General features: G+C 44.5%; 1 protein-coding gene across 1 annotated transcript in view; it reads right to left on the bottom strand.

The window, feature by feature from the left end:
• The window catches only part of LOC126310110 (agrin-like), a 276,535-nt gene that overhangs the window by 108,438 nt on the left and 140,891 nt on the right, over positions 1 to 27,206 (bottom strand). The window contains exon 3 of the mRNA XM_049992110.1: positions 10,118 to 10,276. Within this exon, the coding sequence (XP_049848067.1) occupies positions 10,118 to 10,276 (159 nt within the window). The remainder of the gene's footprint in view (positions 1 to 10,117; positions 10,277 to 27,206) is intronic.

Below are 27,206 nucleotides of genomic sequence, written 5' to 3'. Positions count from 1 at the left end.
ACGCTTTCCTTCCGATTGCCAGTCTACATTTTATTATCTTCTCTACTTCGATCATCATCAGTTATATTGCTCCCCAAATAGCAAAACTCCTTTACTAATTTAAGTGTCTCATTTCCTAATTTAATTCCCTCAGCGTCACCCGACTTAGTTCGACTACATTCCATAGTTCTGCATTATCTGGAATGATTTATGCATAACCTCATTCAGGATTGTCAAACGGGTACGAGACAAATTCGTTAACTGCCGCTTGTCTATTGTCGGAGCTTTTGTACCTTTACGAGATAAGACAGAGAAGCGCCGCAGTTAATCCGTGGTGCTCAGTGAAAGAGTGAGAGGGAGGAAAATAGCCGGGCAGCGCTCGGCTGTTCACTTGGTAGCCACGGCGATAGATTATCCGTGCGGGATCGCGGCAGTGCGTTAATTACCAGACGCTCTCGTTAATATTCAGCCGAGTGGAGGCCGAACTGAGGGTAAGGGGTGGCGCCTCGGCCACCGGACGCCCAAAATTGCCGAGCCCGCGTCCACTCGTCCCTATGCTAAGCTCGCCACCGCTAATGATATATCGGCGGGCAGCCGGCCGGCCCGTAAATCTGGCGCCAGCCAGATAAGCAGGCGGCTGGCAACAAGTAGGCAAACAACTTGCTTATCGCTCGCGCAACAATTATCGCGGCGCGCTCTGCATTATGCATCAGGACGGCGCAGCGTGGCCTGCACTTCGGCAATCACTTAGGCCGCCCGCGCAACTTGCCCGCATTGCGTGCTGCGCCGCGCTGAGCTGCGTCCACTCCGGAGCGCAGGCCCATTAAGTCGCGCTCCCAAACTTAGAACGCGCCACTGTGAGAGGCTATATCTATCCTGCTACCAGTCACCCGTTCCAGGCAGTAGATTTTAATAGCTCTCCTCCACACGTCACCAACAACGCGGTGAGGTTGAGTTGTTCCGATAATTTCTCTCTACCGCATTCGAAAGCTCCATGCACACTTCTTGACTAGAAACTATATATTTTATTCTTTTTACTTTAATTTTTTTAAATTATGGGTTTCGGTTCGAAATGAACAATCTTCAGACTCCTAGGGAGCAATTCTGTACGAAATACAACTTTCTTATATTACCATAGGACAATCAAACGTCAACTGTACCGGCAGGAATCAGATCTCATCGGCTACAGGGGTAAACTGTCCAACTTATAGACAATAAATTTACATGCTACGCCACAAGATACTGGGTGCAGTCCATTAATACAGCCTTCACGGTTTCTACCAACAGGTGTCACATTTGAATAGAAGATATATACCCACACTGAATTAATAATAATTTTGTATTTATTGAGAATACTGTTCTCGGAATTACTTAATCAAAAGATGTAGTTTGTCAAGGTTAAAAAGCTTTATAAACATCACTAAACTTTTTTGTAATTTAAGCAGTTGACAACTTAAGTATCCATGGTGTTACTAGAGGTATATCTTCCTTGCATCTTGCTGCCTTATGGGCCGTTGCTTTGTTGTGGATATATATTAAATTGGTGAAAATTTCGAAGCGTTTTCGTCTTGAATGTTGGTATCCGGTTGCTATGAGTTTATTTATCTACTGCCATGTTTTATTTGTAGTTCACGGTTGCTATGTGAGTTTACATATAGTTATTTCGTCATCCGGAGAAAATGAGTGGAGCTGTGGACGCTAGAAAATGGAGTTCGAAGCGGAGAAATCGGAACATTTTTGACATATTCTTCTGTTTGAGTTCAATAGAGGGGCAGAGACCAGCGGAACATTTGCATCGTGTATAGAGATAATGCCACTGGACAGAAGGCAACAAGAAAATGATTTTCTCTTTACAAGGAGGATCGTTTTACATTAATGACTATCCAGGTTCAGTAAGCACTTCTTTGATTAAGATCGTTTAATCGCGTTAATCAGCAATGATCCATGTCAGTGTTCCCGAGAACGGGCAAATGTGATGAACTGTTATCACTCCACCATTTTGTGACATTTGCATGCAACGTGGAAGATTCGAAAATCGGGTCTATGAGTACCGCATTCTATAAACAAAAATCACAAAAATCAGCGGGTGGCCATTTGTGTAGTTCTGCTTGCTTTTCATCAATTGGCCCGTGAACAACATCGACAGCCGGCCGCGGTGGTCGTGCGGTTCTGGCGCTGCAGTCCGGAACCGCAGGGCTGCTACGGTCGCAGGTTCTAATCCTGCCTCGGGCATGTCCTTAGGTTAGTTAGGTTTAAGTAGTTCTAAGTTCTAAAGGACTTATGACCTAAGATGTTGAGCCCCATAGTGCTCAGAGCCATTTTTTGAACCAACATCGACAGTTCCTATCCTGCATCGTTACTGGTGACTAGAAACGGTGCCTTTATACTAAAATAAGAAAAAGAATGCAATTGTAGCCCCCAAACAAATCAGCAACAGAGCGCACAAAAGATAATAGTACGCATCTGGTGTAACAGCAAGGGTGTGATGTGTACGAATTACTTCCCCAACGTGCAAGCATCACTGCTGACATTTACTGTCAACAACTAACACGTTTTGCAGACGCAGTCCCAGAAAGCGACCAGGGAGACTGCATAAAGTGGTGCTATTCCACGATAACGTTCTCCCGCTTTCTGCTAGACCGACAAAAACACCATGTGGGAGTTGAGAAGTTATTCCGCATCCACTTTATTAACCGGAACTTGCGCCCTCAGATTTTCACCTTTTCCTCTCTATCGAACAGTCTTCACCGGACTTCCTTTCCGCAATCGAAAAGTTACCCAAGTGATGGTAGATTGTTGTTAATAGTGAAGGAGAATATATTATTGATGACTGCGTCTCTGTTATGTGTATCTGTCCATCTCCTGCCTCTCCCCTCTGAACATCTCCTCCACCTCCTCCCTCTGCCCAGTGCTAGTGTCGTACACGCATGTGTCTCACCCACCCAAAAATCTTTGACATTTTATTCTAGCCCAACATACATCATTGCTTTTAACCTCTTTGCTCTGGGTGTCTTTCTCATATTAAACTTTCTCGTTAAATTCGCAGCTGTGCATGGTGCGTTGTGAATTATATAGATCGAGAAACTCAGAGTGTTTTACAGAGGAGCATCAGATAGGTGTATTTGTACCCGCGTTGGCTAAAATGCGACTCATCTAGACAGGTGAAGAATGCGTGGAAATGATATGCGTTTACGGCCTCTGCGATGGTAGTGCTCCTGCTGCTGCCGAAGAATACCGTCGACGCTTTCCGACTCGTCAAATTCCTGATCGTAGAATTTGTCACCAGTGTTTTCAGGTCATTGCGTGCAGCAGTTGTTTCTTCAATGCTGCCAATTTTTGTGCAGGTACAACAACACATTGTTGAAATTGTGCAATGTAGTGCAATTGTGCAATCGAGTTCTTTTCATACATGGCAGGGAAAAGAAGAAAGCAGAAGATAAATGTTCCAAACGGAGCGCAAAGAAGATGAATATGCTCCTCCATATTAAAAGACTCTGAGCGACAAGTCGGGTACCAGCTGCCTCATTCTACCTTGCTCAGCACCTTCAAAGGTTTTCGCAAAAATATTGGCAAACAAGTATATTCGCGCTTTTTTAGGCTGAGAGAGAATAAGACAGTGGCAGTGGGAAAGAGACGGAGAAGTGGGAGATAGTAGACATTGGTTGTGGTAGAAAAAAAGTGGAGATAATGGCACTGTGAGATAAAGATAAGGGCACAATGGCAGTGGAAAATAGTAGGCAGGGAGAAAACAATTCTAGAGAAAGAATAAAGGAGACAGTGCCAGTGGGAGAGGAAAAAATATAAGGAAAAAGTGGGTGAGAAGTAGTGTTGATGAGAGTCTACGACAATGACGTTGAGGAATAGAGAGACAGTGACTGTGAAACAGTGGCAAGGAAAGAATGAGATATCAGCTATAAAAGAGAATAAAATGGAAACAGTGACAGCGAGAGAAGATAGAAGTTGTAGTAGTAGTGGTAGTAGTTGTTGTTGTAGTAGTAGTAGTGGGACAGAAAGCAGGTGACTATGGCTGTGAGACAGCAGATGTTGAAGGAGAACCATAAGGGAACCACAAAGAGGTAATGAGCTTGGCAGATGAGATTGAGAATGGGCAATTGTGAGTGGATGAGCATGAGATACTTACAGCGGTGGACTAGTAGGTGTGAGCGAGTTACAGTTAGGACAGCTTGTGGCAGTGAGAGATGCGTTGCATGTTAAAAAGAGCGCGGCTATGTTCGCATGCCAATATTTTAGCGAAAATTTTTAAAGGTGCTGAGGAAGGTAGAATGAGACAACTGACATCCCACTTCAAAATCAGGTTTTTTTAAATAAAGAGGAGCATATTAACCTGTTTTGTGCTCCGACAGGAGCATTTTTCCGCTGATAGGTCATATGTCCATATCAAGCTTTTTGGATTAAATGAACGTTCCAGTCATATCCCCGAATATTGTCGGTTCCTCCTTGGACTCCCTGTGTACCAGATTTCAAGTGGATTGATTAAGATAGGGAGCAATACTGAGCAAGATAAACAGTTTTAGAACCTTGTTCTACATTTCTGAATATAACATCAGTAGTGCTCCTTTGTTGAAAGGTACATGGCCTGACGATTCCTTTTTTATCCTTTGGTACCCCCGTCTTAGAAATGTTGTTTCTAGGTACCAGAAACCTTTAACTGAGTGAGACTTTCCTAGATTTTAATCTTTATACGACGCTATTCTCCTTATATTCTTCTTTGAAACAATTTGTAAGGCCGTAACTTCCTCCATCTGTCGGTCTAGTGATTAGTGCCCGTTAAGGCTAGTTGTCAGCAAGTAATAGTGAACTGGCATCGGATAGTGAACATACAATACATGTCGACTGGGTTGTGTCTTGTGCTCTAATACGCGGACCCCCATATGCGATGGTGCCACATATCTACACAGGGCTATCATTATGTCATGTCCGTTGTGTCGTAGAAAACATAAAACTTGGCTGACGGTTCATTGGTAGTGGCAGAAAGTAAAACTGAGTTGCGCAAACTGTATGCATCAGAAGAAAGAGGGAAAATTACGTACGGAAGCGTGTTTACTGTTCGATTTATGTCTTTATAGATATTCAGTTGTAAGATCCACTGGAAATGATATGTAGGGTCTACAAGAATAGGATATGAAAGGTGATTTTTCAGTATGTGCAAATAGTAGTTTGAAAAGGGAGAGTAAAATCAGTTCTTTTCTTTTTGTCAATGTATACAATAGTTTAATAAAAGAATACATTGTCCGCTGTAGACTGTATTGTGCTTTACTAAAATACAGCCTACAACGGACACTCTTAGAGGATGTGGATCTTCAGACACAATAGTGCTGCCTAGACATTTAATAGCGAGGAGGCGGTGGTGTGTTGTAACACTGGACTCGCTTTCGGCAGTATGGTGGGACAAATCCCCATCCGATCTGTCGGATCTATGCTTTCCGTAATCTCTCTGAACTGTTTAAGACTATTTAGGACTCGATAGCTTTGAAAATGATACAGTCGAGCACCTTCCCTAATATGGGATTGTGTCCATCTCTAAGGACTACGTGGTCGACGAGACGTTAAACAGCAACCTGTGTTTTTTCTGACGTCTAGTTTATATTGAAAAATATAGGAAACAGATGGCCACAAAAATTCTGTGCGTAATTTGTTAGATACGGAAGGCATTTCTCGATTCCTTGCGAGAAGTATGAAAATTAAAATTAGTGAAAGTCGAAAGAGGATGTACACATGTTATTTAGCAATTTCAGTTCAGATTCCCACACGAAAAGGCACGCATCTTCGACGTCTCGAAATTTGCAGCCTCTAAGATTTACAGTTATGCAGATAGAGTTCGGTAGCAGGTGGTTTGTGCGTGTCACATCAGATACAAGACTCTGGCCTAGTTGCGGTTATCCTTGGTGCAGACGCTCTATGCAATGTGTTCCTAACAACAAAAGCCTTTCATTTCAGTTGTCTATTTACATACATAAGCCGTCATACGATTTTTGCTTTGTATGAGACTGTTTCATACTTCAGATTCTAATATTTTACTGTCCGTGTCATATCCCAATAGCCGGCCAGGGTGGCCGAGTGGATCTAGGCGCTACAGTCAGGAACTGCGCGTGCGCTACTGTCACAGGTTCGAATCCTGCCTCGGGCATGGATGTGTGTGACGTCCTTAGGTTATTTAGGTTTTAGTAGTTCTAAGTTCTAGTTTTGGATGACCTTAGAAGTTAAGTATGAGCCATTTGAACCATATCTGAATATTTTTCTTGACTGTATCGAGTATTGTGTGTCGTAATATGATGTAAATTATCAAACATTTGCGAGAAAAATATTGTTCTAACCGTCAGTTGTAAACTTCATTTCAGTTGCACATTGAGCAGCAATGGTGTCCTTCCGGGCACGCAGCCGAACTGTACATTTCATTTTATGCATAGTATTTCGACGACCTCATGTTACTCGGTGCCTAAATTCCAACCAAAATTTCAACTGTTGTTGGTCTGACGCTGCCATTTACAGCTGAGTTCGACTCTCTGAGCCCACTACGCACTTCGAAGCTCATTTCTTTCTCAGAGACCGCACAGTTATTCCGTGAAATGCGGGGTTTTCCACGTCTGGTGGGTGGGACTGCTAGTGAGATCTCCATACAGTGAGTGCTGGACTTCGAACTTTCTTTAAAATTAAACTTCCATCATGATTTATTAGGTTTTCGATGCCTTTATACATTTCGATAGACTACTGACTCATAACGTCACACAAATTTGGCCTTTGCAGCCCGATACTGTTCTTGTCGTATTTAATTTCACGATTATATTCGAGGCAATTTTCCCTGACAGCACAGTTTCTTGGTTTATTTAGTTAGCTATATCGTTGATGTTCCTCGAACCTCTCTTCGGCGTTTCCAATAGTATTACCTCGAACTTATTCGTGAAATTTAATAAGAGACCAGTATGGTGGTGCCTACGTCAAGCTTCTATGACAGAATAGTTAAGGAGCCTACCTAAATAATGATTTCAATTGAACTGGTGTCCGACCGTAGGTGTCTTCAATCAGGAGAGAGGATGGGGGGAGGGGGGAGGGGTCAGGGAGGGCGACCAAGCGGCCGCCTGTCCTAGAATCTGGATAACGGCTTTTTATTCGTTACAGAATTTTCACACTTTTATAGCAGTGATTATGAATTTGGACATACTATGATTTCAGCATTCATTATGTATTGTATTTTTTGGTTATTATGCTGTTCACAGTTTCGGCGCTGTTTTGCAACAAAATCGATGTGAGACATTACGGAACCTTGTCGGAACAGTGTTCTCAAACTTTTCTCTGTCACTCCCTCAAACAACCCTTACCGAACTGCAGATCACCTGGAGCGCAGATTGAGACACCAATTCCCGTAACAACATAAACATGACGGCAGTATACGTGCACATCATTCGCCTCTCAGTTGGCATAAAGACGTCTCCCTCCTCTGATGTAGAACGGAATCGCAACAGTAGCCTACCGCTTCCTGTCGATGAAGAAGACCCGTGATGGATTGCTAAATATACAGGGTGGGGCAAATAAAAATGGCTCGAAGAAGAGAGTTCCAGGATAAAAAGGATCATAGGCGTCGGGTTGATTTCGTAGCATTTTCTGGTGGAGTGCAGCCACATTTTTCTGGTGTGTGCGCATGTTTCGGAATATTCTTGGACTTTTCTTAAAAGACGTCATAGTCGCTGGTGAATGTATAAAATATTCATTATAACGATTACAATTTCGGCCTTATGGCTATTTTCAAGTAACCGTGCAAAAGTTACATTCTGTCAGAATATAAGACTATCTGACATGACCATATTCTGACAGAATGTAACTTTTAAAGTGTTATTTGATAATGGCCATAGGGCCGAAATTGCAATATAAGACTATCTGACATGAGTATATTCTGACATAATGTAACTTTTGCAGTGTTACTTGAAAATGGCCATAGGACCGAAATTGCAATATAAGACTATCTGAAATGAGTATATTCTGACACACTGTAACTTTTGCAGTGTTACTTGAAAATGGCCCTAGAGCCGAAATTGCAATTGTAATAATAAATATTTTATACAGTCAACGGCGACAATGATGTCTTTTAAGAAATATTATATGACTGTGAATCCCAACCATGAGAAGTTCTTGCACTTGTTTAAAGCATATATTGTCTGACGCCATTTTCTGATTAAACGTTGCATGGCACTCTTTGCTGGCACTTTGACACCATTAAACTTCTCAGCTAACAACTGACCACACCGTTACCACGATTCTGCTGTCACTTGACTTTCCGCAACGAACACCTGCTGCTCCACTGTTACTACTATCGTCTCCTCTGCACTGTCTACCCACAGTGAAACAACCCGAACTACCCTCTGAACCGGTGTGGATCACATAGCGAGTGTAGTGTAGGTGTCGCGGGGTGTTGTTACATGCATACATTCAGGTCCAGTCGTGTTCACTCGTGCGGAACACTTTTTTTTGCCGTATCCTGTGCATTCAGTTTCGCACGGCAAAGCTACGTAGTGCTCCCTGAACAACACGATCCAGGTCTACTGTAGGCATGGGTATCATTACTTATTCTTCGGACCTAAATACATCAGCTGAAAAAGATAATACCCTTTTCTGCGACAAAGTAGAGGAAAAATGTGTGAAATTTCAAGGTGGAAACATACGTCCCCTCCAGCGGCTCGGAACTTCTCAAACTCTAAGGGGTGCAACACTTCACCAAATATAATCACAGAGCTATGAACTCTTTTCCAATTGGCCTAGCTAGACAATAATGGCACAAGGTGAAGAGATGAGGACTGCTTTGGTTCAATCTTAGGCTGTTAAAACCAGTTCCTAGAGGCCAGTTTCAGTTTGGTTTTGGAAGGCTTCCTGCATTCATAGAATGCTGACCCTTGATCACGCTTTTTCCAATCAACCTAAAAAAACGCATGTTTTGAAAATACATTTTATTCAACTTTACTTACGGCAGTGAACATTAAAAATAAAAAAAGCAAGAAAGGAATGCAATAAGTCGATTAACGTGATCAGAAGTGAAGTTTCGTGAGCAAATAAAGTGTTGCAGATGTCATCAAAGTTGAGTGTTTTTCAAAGTTTTCTCTTCATGCAACCTTAAACTGGTACTTAGTTGGTTATTTTAGTTGACATCCGACAGAACGCTTATATTTTAGATTTCTATTTTCAGTGTCAGCCACCGGCCGTTGGTGGCCGAGATGTTCTAGGCGCTTCAGTCTGGAACCGCGCGACCGCTACGGTCGCAGGTTCGAATTCTTCCTCAGACATGGATGTGTGTGATGTCCTTAGGTTAGTTAGGTTTAAGTAGTTCTAAGTTCTAGGGGACTGATAACCTCAGATGTTAAGTCCCATAGTGGTCAGAGCCTTTTTTTTTTTTAGTGACAACCTAATATTATAAGAATATAACAGTTCTTTTGCGAATAGTTTCTACATACGTTTCATAACTCATTAGTTCAGAAAAATGAATAACAAATGTCATACTATACCGTGTCCATACTCATATTAACAGTATCAAAACTTGTGTGCACTGTTGAAATATGGATAACGTTTACAAATGAAAGTAACCTACCTTAAAATTACTGTGTGAATATTTATCAATCAAGTGAGTATAATTAGTTCTGTATACTTCCTGTCAAAAATAGTGCTTCAGGAGCGACAAGTTTTTAATTCATCGCATCAGTTATACCAAAAACGGCAAGAATTTTGCTACCTCTATGGAAATATGTCGTCGGCCATTTCTTCAGAGCCACAAAACTCTGAGAGAATATGCTTATCAAAGAACAACAGTGAAACCCCTGACAAACATATGAGCATCAAAGAGCATAGCGAGCAGTCGAATTCGGCTGCAAGTCTGTTTGGAGTCCAGACAGCGAGTAAGCTAACACAGCTCGCAGCATCTGAAGTTACGATTATGTCGGGAATCGACTATAGTGCATGAAATGGAATCAACAGCTCGGCTGTAGCCAGAAACCACACTGTTATTCAGTCACGCCGAGAAAACCTGAAATATCGCACGGAAGAGCAGTTTCCGGATGCTGGAATAGGTGCCTCAGTGGTCCACGGAGTACGTAATTCTTTTTCTCTGTTGTTTGGCCGCAGACGAGCGGGTACTCACGTATGCCGGTGGTCTGGGCGTGGCAGAGCAGCTCCCAGACGCTGGAGTAGGTGCGGTTGTCCTTGCCGCAGACGCGCCGCCACACGGCGAACGCCAGTGCGCAGTGCTCCGGCTCTGGGTTAGCCGCGCATGCGCCGCGACGCACGCTCAGACCTCGCACTGCACACAGCAACACACCAACGGCAACGTCAGTCACCACTGCTGCAGTCACTTCGCCGTCACACTGAAATACACTGTCCGACGTGAAGCACCCACAAGCAAAGGAGAAAACAAAATGAAGCTTCACAGGTTGAAATGGAACGTGAAGTTACATGGGATAAAATTTGGAAATTTGTTGTAAGTTCCTATGGGACCATACTGCTGAGGTCATGGACCCTAGACTAACACTCTACTTAATCTAACATAAACTAACTTAAGCTAAGGACACACCCATGCCCGAAGCAGGTCTCGAACCTCCGACGGAAGGGGGGGGGGGGGGGGGGGGGAGCCACGCGAACCGTGGCAAGGCGCCCAAGACTTCGCGGCAAGGTAGTAATGGGATGGTTGTGTTTGACGGTCAACAACACAGGTAAGGCACCTGTCGCTCTGGACTGTGCGAGTTCAGTACGGTCTAGGCATCAGCGCAGGTTGTTTACGAGAATATGTACACTTCGTATTTGCATTCAGAGGGCGAGGTCGATGTGGAATGAAAGACCTATCAGAGTTTCAAAGAGAGCAGATTGTCGGGGCCCGATTAGCTGGAGCATCAGTAACCAAGACAACCAACTTACTGAATGTTTCAAGAGCAACTGTTTCAACAGTCATGACAGTCTATACAAAACATGGAAAGACATCATCCTGTAAACGTAATAGTGGGTGAAAATCAGAACTAAATGACAGAGATCGTACTCCAACACGAATTGTGTGAAAACAACAAAAAACTACGGCGGCTAAAGTGACTGCAGAGCTCCATAGCCATCTTCGACACCCGTATCTACCGACACTGTCCGCCGAGGAATCCATAAAGCGAATATTCATGAACGAGCTGCAATACCGAAACTATTAATGACGACAACCAAAACAAAAAACGTAAATCATCGTGTCAGGATCATAAATCCTGGACGGCTGATGAGTGGAAACGCTTCATGTGGTTCGATGAGTCAACGTTTTCGTTATTTCCAACACAGGGTGGGGTTTACCTCTGGAGAACGCCAAAAGAAGCCTACAATCCTGACTGCTTGATTCCAACGGTTAAGCATGGAGATGGTAGTGTGATAGCGTGGGCAGCTCTCTCGTGGTATTCCGCTGGTCCCATCATTACTGTCAAGGGCCGTATTGCATCCAACGACTATGTGAACATTTTAGGTAGTCAGGTGCACCCTGTGATTTAAATATTGTTCCCCAAAAATGATGCCATATTTCAGGACGATGATGCACCCGTTCGCACAGCCAGGACAGTACAATAGTGGTATGAGGATCGTGCAACTGAACTGGCTGAACTGCAGCTCCCGGACTCGAACATTATCGAACCCTTGTAGGCAGTATTGGAGCCGAGACTCCGGAACAGATTTCCACCTCCCTCGTCAATATAGGAGTTAGGAGAGGTTTTTATCGAAGAGTGGCACAAGCTTTCACTGGAGACTATGCAATCATTATATGCCAGTATTCAAAGAAGTATCGCAGCTGTATTACAGGCAAATGGGGGTTCAACTACTACTTAATAAACCATTTCCAACTGAATACAGGTGTTATATTATTTTGACTATCCCATGTATTTCACTGATTACAAAATAGGGTCGGATTTACAAAGAAGTGGGCTGGATGAGCGGACTTATTATTGAGACGTTGCGCCCCCCTCCCCCTCACCTGGAAGTATACCCCAATTCGGTTGTAAATGGTGCCATACAGCCCTCCCTGACGCAAGATAACCCAAAACAGTTGCAACTGGTCCCTCTTATCCTAGATCAGAGGTTCTCAGACTTTTTTGTCACAGTGTTCCACTTGAGATTTTAAACAATTTACGCGTTGCACGATACCATGTTCACTTTTAACAAACCCTGAGGTGTGGCACTCGGAAGGGGGAGGGCTTTTGCCGGTTGAGCCACGACTGCCGCAGGGGTGAACAACGGTACATTGGGAATAACTTTCGCCGTCTTAAATAGTTTCGGCAACACACACACACATTCAGTTTTTGTGACACATACACACACACACACACACACACACACACACACACACACACACACACACACACACACACACACACATGATAAGGTTTCGTGGAACCACTTTTTTTCACAGGTTCGCTCGTGTTCGAATGTGGTACTTGTTCAAGAGCGAAAGAAGTGCACTCTTGCAGTTGAAATAACAATGTTCCTTCAATATTATAAAAGATTTCACTTCTCTTTTACACCTTATTGTTGGATAACTGAACTTTTCGTATTTCTTCGATCCCTTTCTAGCCAAAAATTACTTGCACCGTGCCTCTAACCACGAGCAGTAAGAGAGACTCAACAATTGTGTTAGGTTTTCCTTCCTCTGCAATTCTAAAACTAGCAAAGAACAAGACTTTATCAAATTAGTATGTGTTAATAAAATTTGCCATGCACGTGCATTCTTTCTTTATAAAACGCAGATTTCCTGTGAATAACGTTAATAGGTTTACCAACTTACTCAAAGTGATTATAATGTTGATTGAGTTTTCAAAAAGAAGGCTTCATCTTTTGATTTGAAACATTTCCAAACTAACAACTCATTGGGGAAATTGGATTTTCACCGGTTTCTGTACCGGCCTTTGCTGTAAATGCAAATTGTAAGTAACTTTCACAATACAGGGAGACAATTACTAGACTATATGAAATAAAATCGTCATGACTTCTGAACGGTTTGTGTTAGGACGTTCGAACTGCACGATTGGCAGCTGGACATGATGGGAACTAGTATCGTTTGGTTTAGCGACGAAGCCGACTTCCATTTGGATGGGTTCGTCAGTAAGCAAAATTGGCGCATTTGGGGGACTGAGAATCCGCATTTCGCGATCTAGAAGTCAATTCACCCGCAACGGGTGACAGTGTGGTGTGCAATGTCCAATCCCGGAATAATCGGTGCGATATACCTTGATGGCACGTTATGTGAAGGTCTTGGAAGATTATTTCATCCCTATTATCCAAACTGACCCTGATTTCGACAAGATGTCGTTGATCCAAGGTTCAAATGGCTCTGAGCACTATGGGACTTAACAGCTGTGGTCACCAGTCCCCTAGAACTTAGAATTACTTAAACCTAACTAACCTAAGGACATCACACACATCCATGCCCGAGGCAGGATTCGTACCTGCGACCGTAGCACTCCTGCAGGAGAGTGTTTGATGTCCTGGTGGAGTACTTTGGGGACCGCATTCTGGCTGTAGGGTACCCAGGGGCCACTGCCGTGGGCATCGATTGGCCGACATAATCACTGGATCTCAACGCATGCGGCCTTTCTGGTGGGTATATTGAAGACAGGGTGTACAGCAATAACCCTAAAACTATTACTGAGCTAAAACCAACCATTCAGGAAGTCATCGGCAGCATCGATGTTCCGACACTTCAGTGGCTCATGCAGAATTTCGCTATTCGTCAGTGCCACATAATCGCCTACGATGGCAGGCATAACGAACACGTCATAACCGAAATCCGAATAGCTATAGTTTACATGTTGGATAAAGTTTGTGCACGCCGTAGTTTTGTAACTAATTTACGCTTTCTTCATATACTTCAATAATTGTCATGCTGTAGTTGCGCTTACGTGTTGGTTTCGCTTTTTTTTTAACTTAATCCTTCGAGATAGAAGGAGATTCCTGGCGCAAAAATGTCATCGTGGTTAAGTTAAAACACGATCGCATATAAAACACACAGACAAGTTAAACTTCACATCACAGATCTAGTAGTCAAGAATCAGCTCGTTCAATACGCACACTCCGGTTCAAGACGCAAGCCATCTGAGGTAACGCCCAACAAAGCGACAATAACAACAATAAACCGTTTGGTGTGTAATGACAGCTGCAGCGACGCACACTGGAACACCGTGCAAGTTAGCAGCACTTGCAAAGCGATACGAAAACTTTCGAATAAAAACAGACATGGTCCGATCATAACATCACCACCGTCAAAAGACTATAAATTATTTCTCAACAAGGCAGTGACGACTGATGAAGGGAGCGTTGGGGACGTTACAGTCCGCCATTTCTGTGTCCTGCATACAGTCCGAAACAAACATCGTGCTGTAAATCCAATTTGTTTAATATTACACGGATGCTACTTTATCAGTGAGTTTTCCGACTATCATTTTGCTTCAAAAAGAAAGCAACGTGAGGGAATATATTACTTACATCAGTACTTGTCTTGCTTACTTGCAAGTGTACCACCTGAAATATCCTTGCATACCACCAGTAGTACACGCACCACCGCCAGGGAACCCCTGTCCTAGATACTGGCAATAGGAGGGAGTTGATGTCCGAGCTGGTTTTATCGGAGATCTGGGGATCTTGCTGGCCACATGAGTATTGCAACAATACGCATTCACAGAGACAGCTAGCATTTATGGAGAGCATTGTTCTGTTGAAAAATGGCACCACCATACTGTCGCATGAAAGGCAACACATGAGGATTCAGGTTGTCCATGACCTACCATTGTGCTGTTAGAGTTCCCTCAGTCACTACTAGCCGTGACCTGAACTCATATCCGTCGGCCACCTCACTATGACACCAGGACTATCGCCGCTGTGCCTGTCCAAAACATTGGAATATTTGGACGTCTCTCCATTTCACCGTCACACTCTCCAACGATGGTCAGACGGAGCAGTGCACAACCGAGACTCACCACAGAACATAATGCGACACCCTTTCTTAGTCTGGCTTCTTGCTGGCTGTTCCGACCAAAAGTTCAGGATGACACAGAATGTTGCAGTCACATGGCAGGCACAGATTTGAAGGAGTTTCGAGTGATTGACAGTAGGAGAATTCCTGCGTATCATTTTACTCCCTGACGTCTTAAGACATGTCCTATCATCCTGTCCTTCTTCTAGTCAGTATTTTCCATATATTCCTTTCCTCGCCGATTGTGGGAGAACGTCCTTGTTCCACACCTTATCAGTCCACATAATTTTCAACATTATTCTGCAACACCACATCTCAAATGTTTCGACTCTCTTCTGTTCAGTTTTTCCCACAGTCCTTGTCTCACTGTCACGCAAAGCTGTGTTCCAAACGTACATTCTCAGAAATTTCTTACTCAGATTACGACCCATGTTTGATACTAGTAAACTTCTCTTGGTCGGGAATGTCCTTTTTGATACTACTAGTATGCTATTTATGTTCTTCGTGCTCGGCTCATCATGGTTTATTTTGCTGTCTTGGTAACAGAATTCCCTAACTTCTTCTACTTCGTGATCACCAATTATGTTATGTTTCTCGCTGTTCTCGTTTCTACTACTTCTCATTACTGTTGTCATTTTCGATTTACTCTCAATCGTTATTCTTTACTCATTAGGACTGTTCATTTCACACCACAGGTCCTGTAATTCTTATTCACTCTGAATAAGGACAGCAATATCATCACCAAATTTTAACACTGATATTCTTTCACCTTGAATTTTAATCCCTGTCGTGAAACTGTCTTTTATTTCCGTCATCACTTATTTGACGTATACATTGAACAGCAGGAGCGAAAGACTACATTCGGGTCTTACAGCCTTTTTAACCCATGCACTTCGTTCTCGGTCTTCCACTCTCATTGTTCCTTCTTGATTGCTGAATATATTGTCTATTACCCGTCTTTCACTATAGCTTACTCCTAAGTTTCTGTGAATTCCAACATCTTGCGCCAGTTTATACTGTCGATCGCTTTTTCCAGGTCGACTGAGCTTATGAACGTGTCTTGATTTTTCTTTAGTCGTGCTTCCATTATCAGTCGCAACGTCAGAACTGCCTCTCTGTCGCCTTTATCTTTCCTAAAACCAAACTTATCGTCATCTAACAGATCCTCAATTTTCGTTTCTATTATTCTGTACACTATGCTTGTCAACAACTTGGATACATGAGCTGTTGAGCTGGTTGTGCGATCACTCTTACACTTTTCGGCTCTTGCAATCTTGGGAATTGTGTGGATGATTTTATTCCGGAAGTCATGTGGTATATCGCTAGTCTCGTACATTCTATTCCTTTGGAATGTTATCTAACCCTTCTGCCCAATCTGAGTAGAAGTCTTCCAAAGCTCTTTTAAATTCTGATTCTCATAGCGGATCCCCTACTTCTTCCCTACCGACTCCTGTTTCTTTTTCTACTACATCATCAAGTCAGTACGCCCCCTCATAGAGACCCTCAATATAACCTTTTCACCTACCCGCTATCTCCTCTGCATTTATCAGCCGAATTCCTATGTCACTCTTAATATTACTGCACTTGCTTTTAATTTCACTTACGGTTGTTTTGATTTGGTTGTTCCGACATTTCTATATGTTCGGCCAGTTCTTCCGAAAATCATTTCATTTTCGATTTATCCACATTTTTCACGTAGCTATTGCGCCTTACCTTTCCCGCATTTCCTATTTATTTCATTCCTAAGTATCTTGTATTCCTGTATCCCTGAATTTTCCTAGACATTTTTGTACTTCCTTCTATTCGTCGATCAATTCAGCTATTTCCTCTGTTGCCCGTGCTCTCTTCGTAGTTACTTTCTTTGCACTTACTTTTCCTTTTCAACTTCTGGAATTGCCCATTACATAGATGTCCATTTCTCTTCTACTGAAATGCTTACCGAGCTATTCATTAGTACAGTATCTATAGCCTCAGACAACTTTTAGCGAATCTCTTCATTCTTTTTTAGTACTTAGGTATACCACTTCTTTGCGCATAGATTCTTCCTGACTAGTCTCTTGAGCTGCAGTCTACCTTCATCATTACGAAATTGTGATTGGAACCTGTATCTGCTCTTGGGTACGCCTTACTATCCAATATGTGATTTCAGAATCTCTGCCTGAACATGATGTAATGTAACAGAAATCTTCCTGTATCTCCTGGCCTTCTCCTAGTATATCTCTTCCTCTTTTCTTGAACAGAGTATTCGCTAAGGCCATAGCCAGAACTCAGTATTTCTCGTCCCTCATTCCTTCGACGAAACCCAAATTCTCCCGTAGCCCTTTCTTCTACATCTACCCCTACAGACACATTCCAGTATCCCTTAGGTACTGAATTACCCAGTCAGTGTGCACATATACATTATCATCTCTTCATCGTATGCTGTTCTAACATTATACCAACAGATTCGTACAACGTTATCCTTTTGTTGCTTATTCAGTCTTTTCCTCGTGGTCACCTGCCCCTTCGCAGTCCCCTCCAGAAGATCCGACTGGGAAAATATTCCGGAATATTTTGCCAGTGAAGAAATCATGAAGACACCTTTTCGATGGTGGACTGAGGATGATTTCTTATGACAGATGCCTTCGGCCGCCATTTCTGACGATTTGCATTCAAAATTTAAGCCGCGGTGATGCTCGAAAGCGGACCGAGGATGTTTTGATTACTAATTAAAGGCGCTAGGCTTTTTGTCGTCTCTTATCAATGTATGGTTGCTACATTCAGCATGGAGAATTACAGTGCCTATTCCTTAGTAATACCGAAACGGATCCTAGCAGCTACATCCGCACTGTGCGTGGCTGTTAATTTTCTTTTTTCTTTTTTATCCGAAGGATCCGTTCTGATGCTCAGAGGCAGGAGTGGGGTCAAAGTTGGCAGTGGTCAAAACCGGAGGCCTGGGCACCATGACCCTTTTCTTCTCGCAGAAACGAAGGGTATATATGCGAAGCAGGAAACCGACGTCACGAGCAGGAGAGAGCGACACACCACACTCGGTGGGACTATCGACGAGAAGAACATTCCATGACCAGAGCATAACCGGTACTAACAGTGGACAGGCGTGGATCATCTCCTCACTGCAGTAACACCCCAGATCCAAGGTGGTCTAATAAAGACACTATAAGGAAAATTGGGGTAAAATTGTCCGCATTTGAAATTGAGGACAACTGCAGAACCTCATTCATTAATTAATTGCCAAAATTCAAAGACATTTTTCTCGACTTCAGCAACCAAGTAGTGAACTACGTGTCAAAAAAATCCACTTCACGGAGTTCATCTTCGTCTGTGGGTCGTATCCTGAATCCGAAAAGAGTAGCGGGTGACGAGGTATCTGATGAGAAGCCGTACGGGTAATTAAAGCAAGAATCTGTCGGACTAAGAACCACACACCTACAGCAAATCAGCTCATCAGGCGATTCTCGTCCATGTCCAGAACATCACAGGTGACACACAACAGAATGTCTGCAAGGTGAACCCCGCGAAGGCGGGACCGGAATACTTGTTTCCCATTGATCGTAAGATACTATGCAGACTGGACGTCAGTGGCAAGATCAGGAGAGGCCAGACTGCACGCCTGTCGACGTGGGGATGCTGCCCCTCAACCACATTTGGTGACTTGTTCTGATGAAAAAGCCCGTAGGTCGCCTTCATGGACATCAAGTCCGTTGGCAGTATCTAAGTAAGGGCATATCTCAGTTTGAGCAAAATAAAAAAGCGGTAGTAAGAGAAAGGCGGCGGGACATTCGAAAGCTGGGGCTGAGAGCGAGCGTAGTGCAAGAGCCTCCAGCAATAGTCTGGTAAGGCACAAATGGCAACGGTGCCACAGGACCATTTTAGAGTTGACGAACAGGACTATTGGTCTGTCAGGAACATGATACAGGTCTAAACCGCCCCTGCACTATGGGAGGGTGAAGGTAGAGACTCTTATCTCGAACACCTAGCCGTGCAAACGTATGAACCCAGTGCCGCTATCATGTAGCTGACCATGGATGGCGGAATGTGAACTTTCTGTGCCAAAACATTTACATGTTATGTCCCTTATGGGAGACCGAGGGCTCCCAAACGATGATCTAAAGTCAGCTAGTGATTTGAACAGTAGGCGCCCGCAGTTGTGGACGATCGTACGCCGCAGATCACTTGAGAAATAGAGTCCTAAGTATCGGATAGCTGTAGCTACATGTAGTGGAGCACCACTGTTCTGCAGAAACCCCAATACCCGCAACTACAGCCATAACTCTCTATTTGCGGAAGTTAAGACAGCTATCAGATGCTTTGCCGCACGCGGTAACCCTTGCTAGTGGCTCTCTGACCTCAGCGCCGTTACGAATAACGACGACAAGATCGTCCGCATCAGTGCATCTGAATATGTGGCCACGGAGAGACGTTCCAGACGGACAGCCTAGGCGCTCCAAACGAAGGATCAGGATGGGACGTCGCACAGCGAAGTAGACGCATTGTAACGTCGATGGTAGTATCAGAGTATACCACATTGCAGAGCACGCCTCCCAGTTAGTTGTGATCGACCCGATTGAACGCCAGGATAAAGTTGCTCTGTTGATTTCAAGCACACGACGAGCTTGAGCAAGAGCGGTTATGTTTCAATAGAAACAGAGGACGCCGGCCGCAGTGACCGAGCGGTTCTAGGCGCTTCAGTCCGGAACCGCGGGACTGCTACGGTCGCAGGTTCAAATCCTGCCTCGGGCATGGATTTGTGTGATGACGTTTGTTAGTTTTAAGTAGTTTCTAAGTCTAGGGGACTGATGACCTCAGATGTTAAGTCCCATAGTGCTCCGAGCCATTTGAATCATTTGAAATAGAGGACAATGTTGATGTTATTGGCACCTCCCTAGGAGGTTTGACTAAGTGGAACCATGTTCTGGGCCGTCCGTTTGAGCCGTGCAGCCGGCTGCCGGTAAATATCTTCGTGTTTCCGCTGAGCATCATCAAGGGGCAATCATCGCATAACCGCGTTGTACCCCGAGCCTTGTGGATGGGAATGAGAAGATCATCAAGGAAACCGACTAGATCTGCACGATAGGTGACGGAAGATCCGGACAAATTTCTACCAACAGTGGCGCGAGTAGGGGACGAAATATCCGGCAAAACTCTGGTGGGACGCCATCAAGGCCGGCGACTTGTTCATAGGACCCGCGTGGACAGCATCATGGATTTCGGTCTCCATGATGGCGGCAAACAGGTCAATTGTTAAACCCCAGGAACCGAGCCAAAGGAGAGTCGAGAAACTGCCTTGGTGTTGGAAAGGTGGCGATGGTGGCATTGTGCAGAGTACAGCATAAAATGTTGTGCCTGGAGAGCAGGCCCTTTATCGCAGTGGGTATCTAAGGGCCGCCCATCATCGCTCGTAACCACGTTAGTACAATCCTCCGATGGCGGAGCCTTTTTGCTGTCAAATGGTACATGGACAGGCGCTCCTGCGCTAACGCTGACCATAACTCATTCGAGGTGACGTTGAGAGAGCGCAGCGAGCATTGTCTTGGTACGAGTCACCGTCGTCTGACACTCTGAAAAATACCGGATCACAGTATACTTCTGCAGAATGGTAAAGTAGAAATCCTAGGTTCGTTGCTGCCATGCCACAACCTCCCTTGCGTAACCCTTGCGGAGGGCAGGCTTTGCGCAGAGAACCCACTGCGACAGGGCAGATTGATCTGGATCATGGCGTTGACGACAAGCTGTTCACATAGTCTAGAAGAGCTTCCGGCAATTGGGTGAAGTAAAACGAATTTCCATCGTCTCTGGCCCCGCGACACCCTTCGGAGGCGAAGACTGGTGGCGCAGATACAGGTGACATGGTCAGAGAATGGAAAGGGCCAGACTTCCGCAGTCTGCACCCCACAGATAATACTACAGGGGATATAAACACGATCGAGGTGACTGGAAGGATGGTTTTTGAAATAAACGAACCCTGAACGACCACATAGATATGCTCCCAAGAGTCCACAAGATTGAGGTGCTGGACCTTTGCCGCTAGCGCCGCGCATGCAGAGTGACATGGCAGTTGGCCTTTGGGAGCCTGATTGCAGTTGATGTCGCCTCCCACGGTTAAAGTGTGCTGCCGACCAAGGAAGAAGTCTTGAACAAGAAAGTGGAACGTTTGCGGTGGCGACTCAAACCATACGGCGAAAAGACGTTGATGACCCTGACTCCAACAAACATACCTCTAGCATCCGGGAATAACATTAGCGAGGATACCGTCAAGTAAGAGAAGGGCCACCCCACTACCAGTAGGGGAAGCTTGGGAGACATGTGCCGTAAAACCATGGGGAGCATGAAAGGTTGGAACATGCAGCTACTGAAAGAGGGCAAAGTCGACGTTCACATCATACAACATTTACATCATTTTATGGAGTAATACCTGATTATGGAGAGCACGAATGGTATTGAGATTGACAGTGCTACGCGATAAGTTTTGAATGCTGACATCTCTAAGTGGTGGTGGTTAGTGTTTAACGTCCCGTCGACAACGAGGACATGTCTAGGAGGGTGGGCGATGCAGACATGGAGGAAGCACGGAGACCTCCCTGTTAATCCCCTGTGGAAGGGTACATCATTGGGAAGAGGAGAGACCCGACCGTCGCAAGGGGTCTCCTTCGGCCTGTACACCTCCAGAGAGTCCATCCTCAGCATCGACGACGTTCATCCACGAGATAACGTCTCACTGGGCTGGTTCAGTGGAATTCTACCAGCGGTGCGCCCACGCGCCCACAGGAACTGTCAGACACAGTAAGGGAGACAACTGCATCAGATGCAGGCGATGGAATGGCGTTCTCCGAAGGCGGAGAGACGTCGCTCTGTCCGGTGCCAGGGCGTCGGAGAACAGCGCATCATCATTATGAAGGCCGTAATCCTGAGCACACATCCGATGGAGGCAGTCATCAGAAGCGGTACGTTGCTGTCTCTTCCATTTCCTCGCCAACCGTTGTTTCCTAGCACGTTGTTCCGTGCCGGAAGACCAACGGCTGTCGTCCGACAAGCGGCCAGACGGCAGAAAAGCGAGGGTCGATCAACAATATTGGGGGTGACTCAGACGGCTGGCGTCTGCCGACGGCCATAGTCCGTTGGTACTACTTCCATAAAAGTAAAGGTGAGACACGCAAAACGTCCATCGCGTCTTCGAGAGGAGTCAACACAGGTACCGACTGATTCAGAGACTGCACAACAGGCAGCCCGCCTCTAAGGCAGAGGTAACACAGTGGGCGCCGCAGGAAGAGCGACTTCTCCGATCGGCGTCTCAACCAGTCTGCTACGTCGGAGACATTCAGAACTGACGAGGTCTTCCTGGCAATAATCTGAACAAGTAGGCGTATGGTCACCGTAGATGACGACAGCCCTACTGAGGCGTAACGCCGTATAACGACCCTGCCTTGGAAGCGGTTAAGTGGGAGATGTGTGTCAGAGCTGGATAGTGACAGACGGTGACGCGAGACTGGACGCGCACGTAGTATCAGCCGATAGAGGACAACATTGGATAGGGGAACTGTCATTTTAGTTTTGATTGTTCCCACTAGAGTGCACTAAAGTAATAGAATGTTTTTCATAAACTGTTCTAGTATTTTCATAAAGTGTTATTACGTCTTTTTGTGTATGTAAAATGTTATAAATGTATTTTAGCAGTATCAGTGCTGCGAGAGTGTGGTTTAAGGTTAATATGAAGATAATTGTTTAACGAGTTAGGTAGTAGGATTTAGAGTGGGAACGTTTCGAAGAAGTATGGATATGGACAAAGAGGATTTTTATAGAATAGATTTGTAAAGTAAGTTTATGGTAAAGGGAAAGTTAATTCAGGTATATATAACAATAGTAAATAACTTTATGCATAAACAAAACTTCAGCATATTAGATAGTTACGTGGGTAAAAAGTGCAGTCGTGAGGTTTACTATTTTACGATTAGTTATGGACGAAAAGCGCGGACTGACGCGGGAGAATGTTGTTTTGCTATTGGCTGTCGAGTAAACTGACCGATGGTAAAGCAATATTCTTCGCGCGCCTTTCTCTGCTGGTAGAAAAGACTTAGAGTATTCTAGAGAAGAGTGGGGGCCTAGCCATGAAACAGTTCGGACGTGTGTAGTAGTAGTTGCGATGGAAACGATAAGTTTCCCGATCTAGCAGTCTTTCATACATCAAACGTGTGGTAAAATGACGGTATAATTATTCCGATGGGTGTGTAGAAATTTCGGAATTTTTAAGTGAATTTTGTGACGAGAAAGGACATATATTCCGTGTGGCGTATTGAGCAGGTCGGTGGCTAAATACTGTGACTGCATTTGGTACCGACAGACTTAATATTTGGTGAGCATTCTCAATCAAAAACAATCAGTATTTTTGTAGCTATTACGTTTTCGGGAAATGCAACACCATAAACTTGCAAACGTGAGTGAAAAGGATTGTGAGTGACTGTGTTAAGACTAGCACGGCCTGGCAGTGATACTTGTTCACCTAAGTTTCAGAATATATTAATTGTGGACAAAATTTCCAACCTTTCATTTCGTGTGAAAACTTTCTCCCGAAACGTAGATTAGTGATTTTAGTTGCAGCCTAGTTCACGTCGAACTACAGTAGATTTCGTTCGGCTTCCTTGATGATGATATACAGAGACAATGTTCACAGGTAGGTGCAGGTTCGCTGCAAAGGGACGGAAAGAACAGCGCTGCCGTACTACGGCAATCGAAAACCAAGTAAGAAGGCACGCGTTTCCTCAGTTCAGTTTTTATCTGACGAACACATTGAGGACACAGTAGTTTTCAAGCATCTTACACGTTTCGGCAACGTGACTGACGATGTTGCCGTAACGTCTAAAGGTGGCCACGACTACGTTCGCTGGAACCTCAAACGGGAGACCAATAACGGTCAACTTTCAGAGGACAAAAGCAGCGCCATCAACCACGGCAGCCCCTGTATGACCGTCACAGTATCGGAGGTTGACATCGTTCTCATGGCGCCTCACAAGTCGGCACACGCCTCTTCATTCGCCAGATTTATGGCACACAGTGGTATTAAGAAACAGCCGGCCGGAGTGGCCGAGCGGTTCTAGGCGCTACAGCCTGGAACCGCGCGACCGCTACGGTCGCAGGTTCAAATCCTACCTAGGGGATGGATGTGTGTGATGTCCTTAGGTTAGTTAGGTTTCATTAGTTCTTAGTCCTAGGGGACTGATGACTTCAGAAGTCAAGTCCCATAGTGCTCAGAGCCATTTGAACCATTTTTGAACTAAGAAACAAAACATGAATTCTGAGAACACCTTGTGGCGACAGACGCATTTCGTCCCGTATTAACTGTTCTACCTCACAAAGTTCTTGCCATTCATGACCCAAAGGAAAAGTTAATTTATTCGTGGCTTAGCGAGAGGAAAACGCCATGACGGTCGATGAATTCAGACACGAAAACAAGACGCCACGAGGAGGTATACCTCCTCTTGTGGTTCTTCAACAGAGTATTCGCTATTATTAGCTGAAATTTATTACAGAACTCAGTTTTTCTCCTCTCTCATTCTTTGTCCCAAGCCCATATTCTCCTGTAACCTTTTCTTCTACCTCTTCCCCTGCAACTGCATTTCAGTCCCCAATGAGTATTAGATTTTCATCTCCCTTTATGTACTGTAGTGTTCTTTCAATGTCTTCGTACACTTTCTCGCTCTCTTTCTCTTCAGCTTGCGACGTCGGCACGTAAACCTGAACTATCGTTGTTGGTGTTGGATTGCTGTCCATTCTGATAAGAAAAACCCTATCATGAACTGTTCACAGTAACACACTCTCTGACCTACCTTCCTATTCATAACGAATCCTACTCCTGTTATACCATTTTCTGCTGCTGTTGATTTCGCCGTATACTCATCTGACCAGAAATCCTTGCTTTCTATCCATTTGACTTCACTGATACCGACCATATTTAGATTGAGCCTTTGCATTTCCCTTTTCAGATTTTCTGCCCTTCCGTACCACATTCAAGCTTTTGACATTCCACGCCCCGACTCGCAGAACGTTATCCTTGCGTTGGTTATTTAATCTTTTTCTCACGTAGATCCGAATGGCGGACTATTCAGGAATCTTTTGCCAATGGAGAGGTCATCATGACACTTTTTCAGTTACAGGCCACATGTCCTGTGGATACACGTTATGCGTCTTTATTGCAGTGGTTTCCACTTCGTTCTGCATTCTCATGCCGTTGATCATTTCTGATTCTTCCGCCTTTAGGGGCAGTGTCCCACTCGAAGAACAAGAGATTGCCGTGAACCTCCATCCGCTCCTTCACCCTCTTTAACAAGGCCGTTCGCAGAAGGAGGGTGACTTCTTACACCTGAACTCTCCGGCCGATAGTGCTGATTATCAATCAATAATTTAAGCGGTGGCGAGTTTCGAACCCAGGACTTTTTAATTACTATTCAAAGATGCTACTCCGAGACCACTGGTACAACTACAAGTGGAATAGGAATGGAAATGAGTAGTAGTAGTACAATGAGCCCTCCGCCACGAGCCCTACGGTGGTTGCGAAATTTGGGCCACTGTCACATTCAAAAGCCACACAAATCTGGATAACGCATGATTCGACAAGTCTGCCAAATGGAGACCTACAATGAAGGCCTTTCCTGAAGGTGTCTATTGGTGATAACACTTTCTGAGAGGAGTACCCGGCATCTCCGTGTCCTTTACAGTGATCACACAACACTCGGACTCTGTTCACAGCTCTTACGTGACCTCTCTGGTCTGGTGAAAACACTATGAAAGAGACAGCAGTAATGCACTCTGGTGGCTGTCCATCTGTCACAGAGAACTGCACTTTAATTTTTTACATACACAGTGATGGTGGTTACGTGTACGAAGTTATAGTGGTGACTGACAGAATATTGTGGGAGATTCACTTTTTTGTTAGCTAGTGCATAAATCATATGGACGGAAATGGAGAGTGTCACATCAAGAACACCAGTATTTAGATACGTGTGTAGTCGTCATTAAACTTTCTTCCTTATGCCAGCCATTACAATAAATGAAGAAAGGTTTGGGTAGGTGACGACTGTTGAATGTGACTAACGTTACTCCAGTTGCATGTGCAGCTTATCACCATCTTTCGGTCTTCGAGAAAGGTCAAATCATTGGCATGAGGTACATTGGGACATCATACCGACAGATCACACACACATATGGCGGAAGTGCAATGAGCTCTGAGTTAGTGACATAAAGGTCAAATCATTGGCATGAGGGACATGGGGACATCATACCGACAGATCACACACACATATGGCGGAAGTGCAATGAGCTCTGAGTTAGTGACATAAAGATTCAAGACAAGAGTATGTTATGGGGCCTTCCAGAAGAACTGCACTATGAGAAGGTAGTGCGATTTTAGACTGGTTCTGGCGAAACGACGGACAACAACAGCTTGACCCCAGGCGGAGGTCGCAGGCAGTGTGTCGCCATGAACCGTTGCTAATAGATTAAGAGAAACTAGGCTGAGAATTCTAGTTGTCATGCGCCACTTCGAGTAACGAGTTTTAATGGTCGTTTACCGCTGCCTTTTCGTAAACAACAGAGATTTTCACGGCGTACAACTACTCAGTTGGGGCACTGAGTTGTATTCTGTGGTGTTCAGCGATCAGTCTCGCTTCTGTTATGGAATAATTGTGTAGGAGCTACCGGATACAACAGCACTGATCTGGTAACTTATTAATGGAGGCTGAATGCTCGCCCGTATTTGGCGAGATCAGTAAATCCTCTTGTCGCACCGTTCACGAGCATGGTAACAAATGGGACATTTCCACAGTGTAATCCACAGAACACGTCTACCTGTCCAGATAGCCATGCATGTTACATTGTTGCTTCAGAGATGAGGAGATGCACTGGTCCCGGATCGAATCCGCCTAGCAGGTTAACGAAGACTGTTTGTGTGGCGGCCAGCCTAGATGTGGTTTTTAGGAGGTTCCCCACATTTCACTGCGTGAATACCAGGCTGGTACCCAAATCCCGCCTCAGTTAAATAATTCACAAACATTTAGAAAACTTTTGCTCTCTTTCACATACATAACTGTACATGCAGACAGTTAGGGTACACATTTTCCGTCCCAGTGGGAGGGGGGTTAATGGAGTGGTGATGGGAAGGGCATCCAGCCATCCCTTAAATTAATCATGACACATACTTCAGTAACAATGCCAGCCCTGCACCGATGTCTGACAAAGGAACAATAAAAAAGAAGGAGAAACGCTG

The sequence above is a fragment of the Schistocerca gregaria genome, chromosome 1 (genome assembly GCF_023897955.1).
Source record: "Schistocerca gregaria isolate iqSchGreg1 chromosome 1, iqSchGreg1.2, whole genome shotgun sequence".
Classification (NCBI taxonomy): Eukaryota; Metazoa; Arthropoda; class Insecta; order Orthoptera; family Acrididae; genus Schistocerca; species Schistocerca gregaria.
This window is presented reverse-complemented; position numbering and strand designations above follow the sequence as displayed.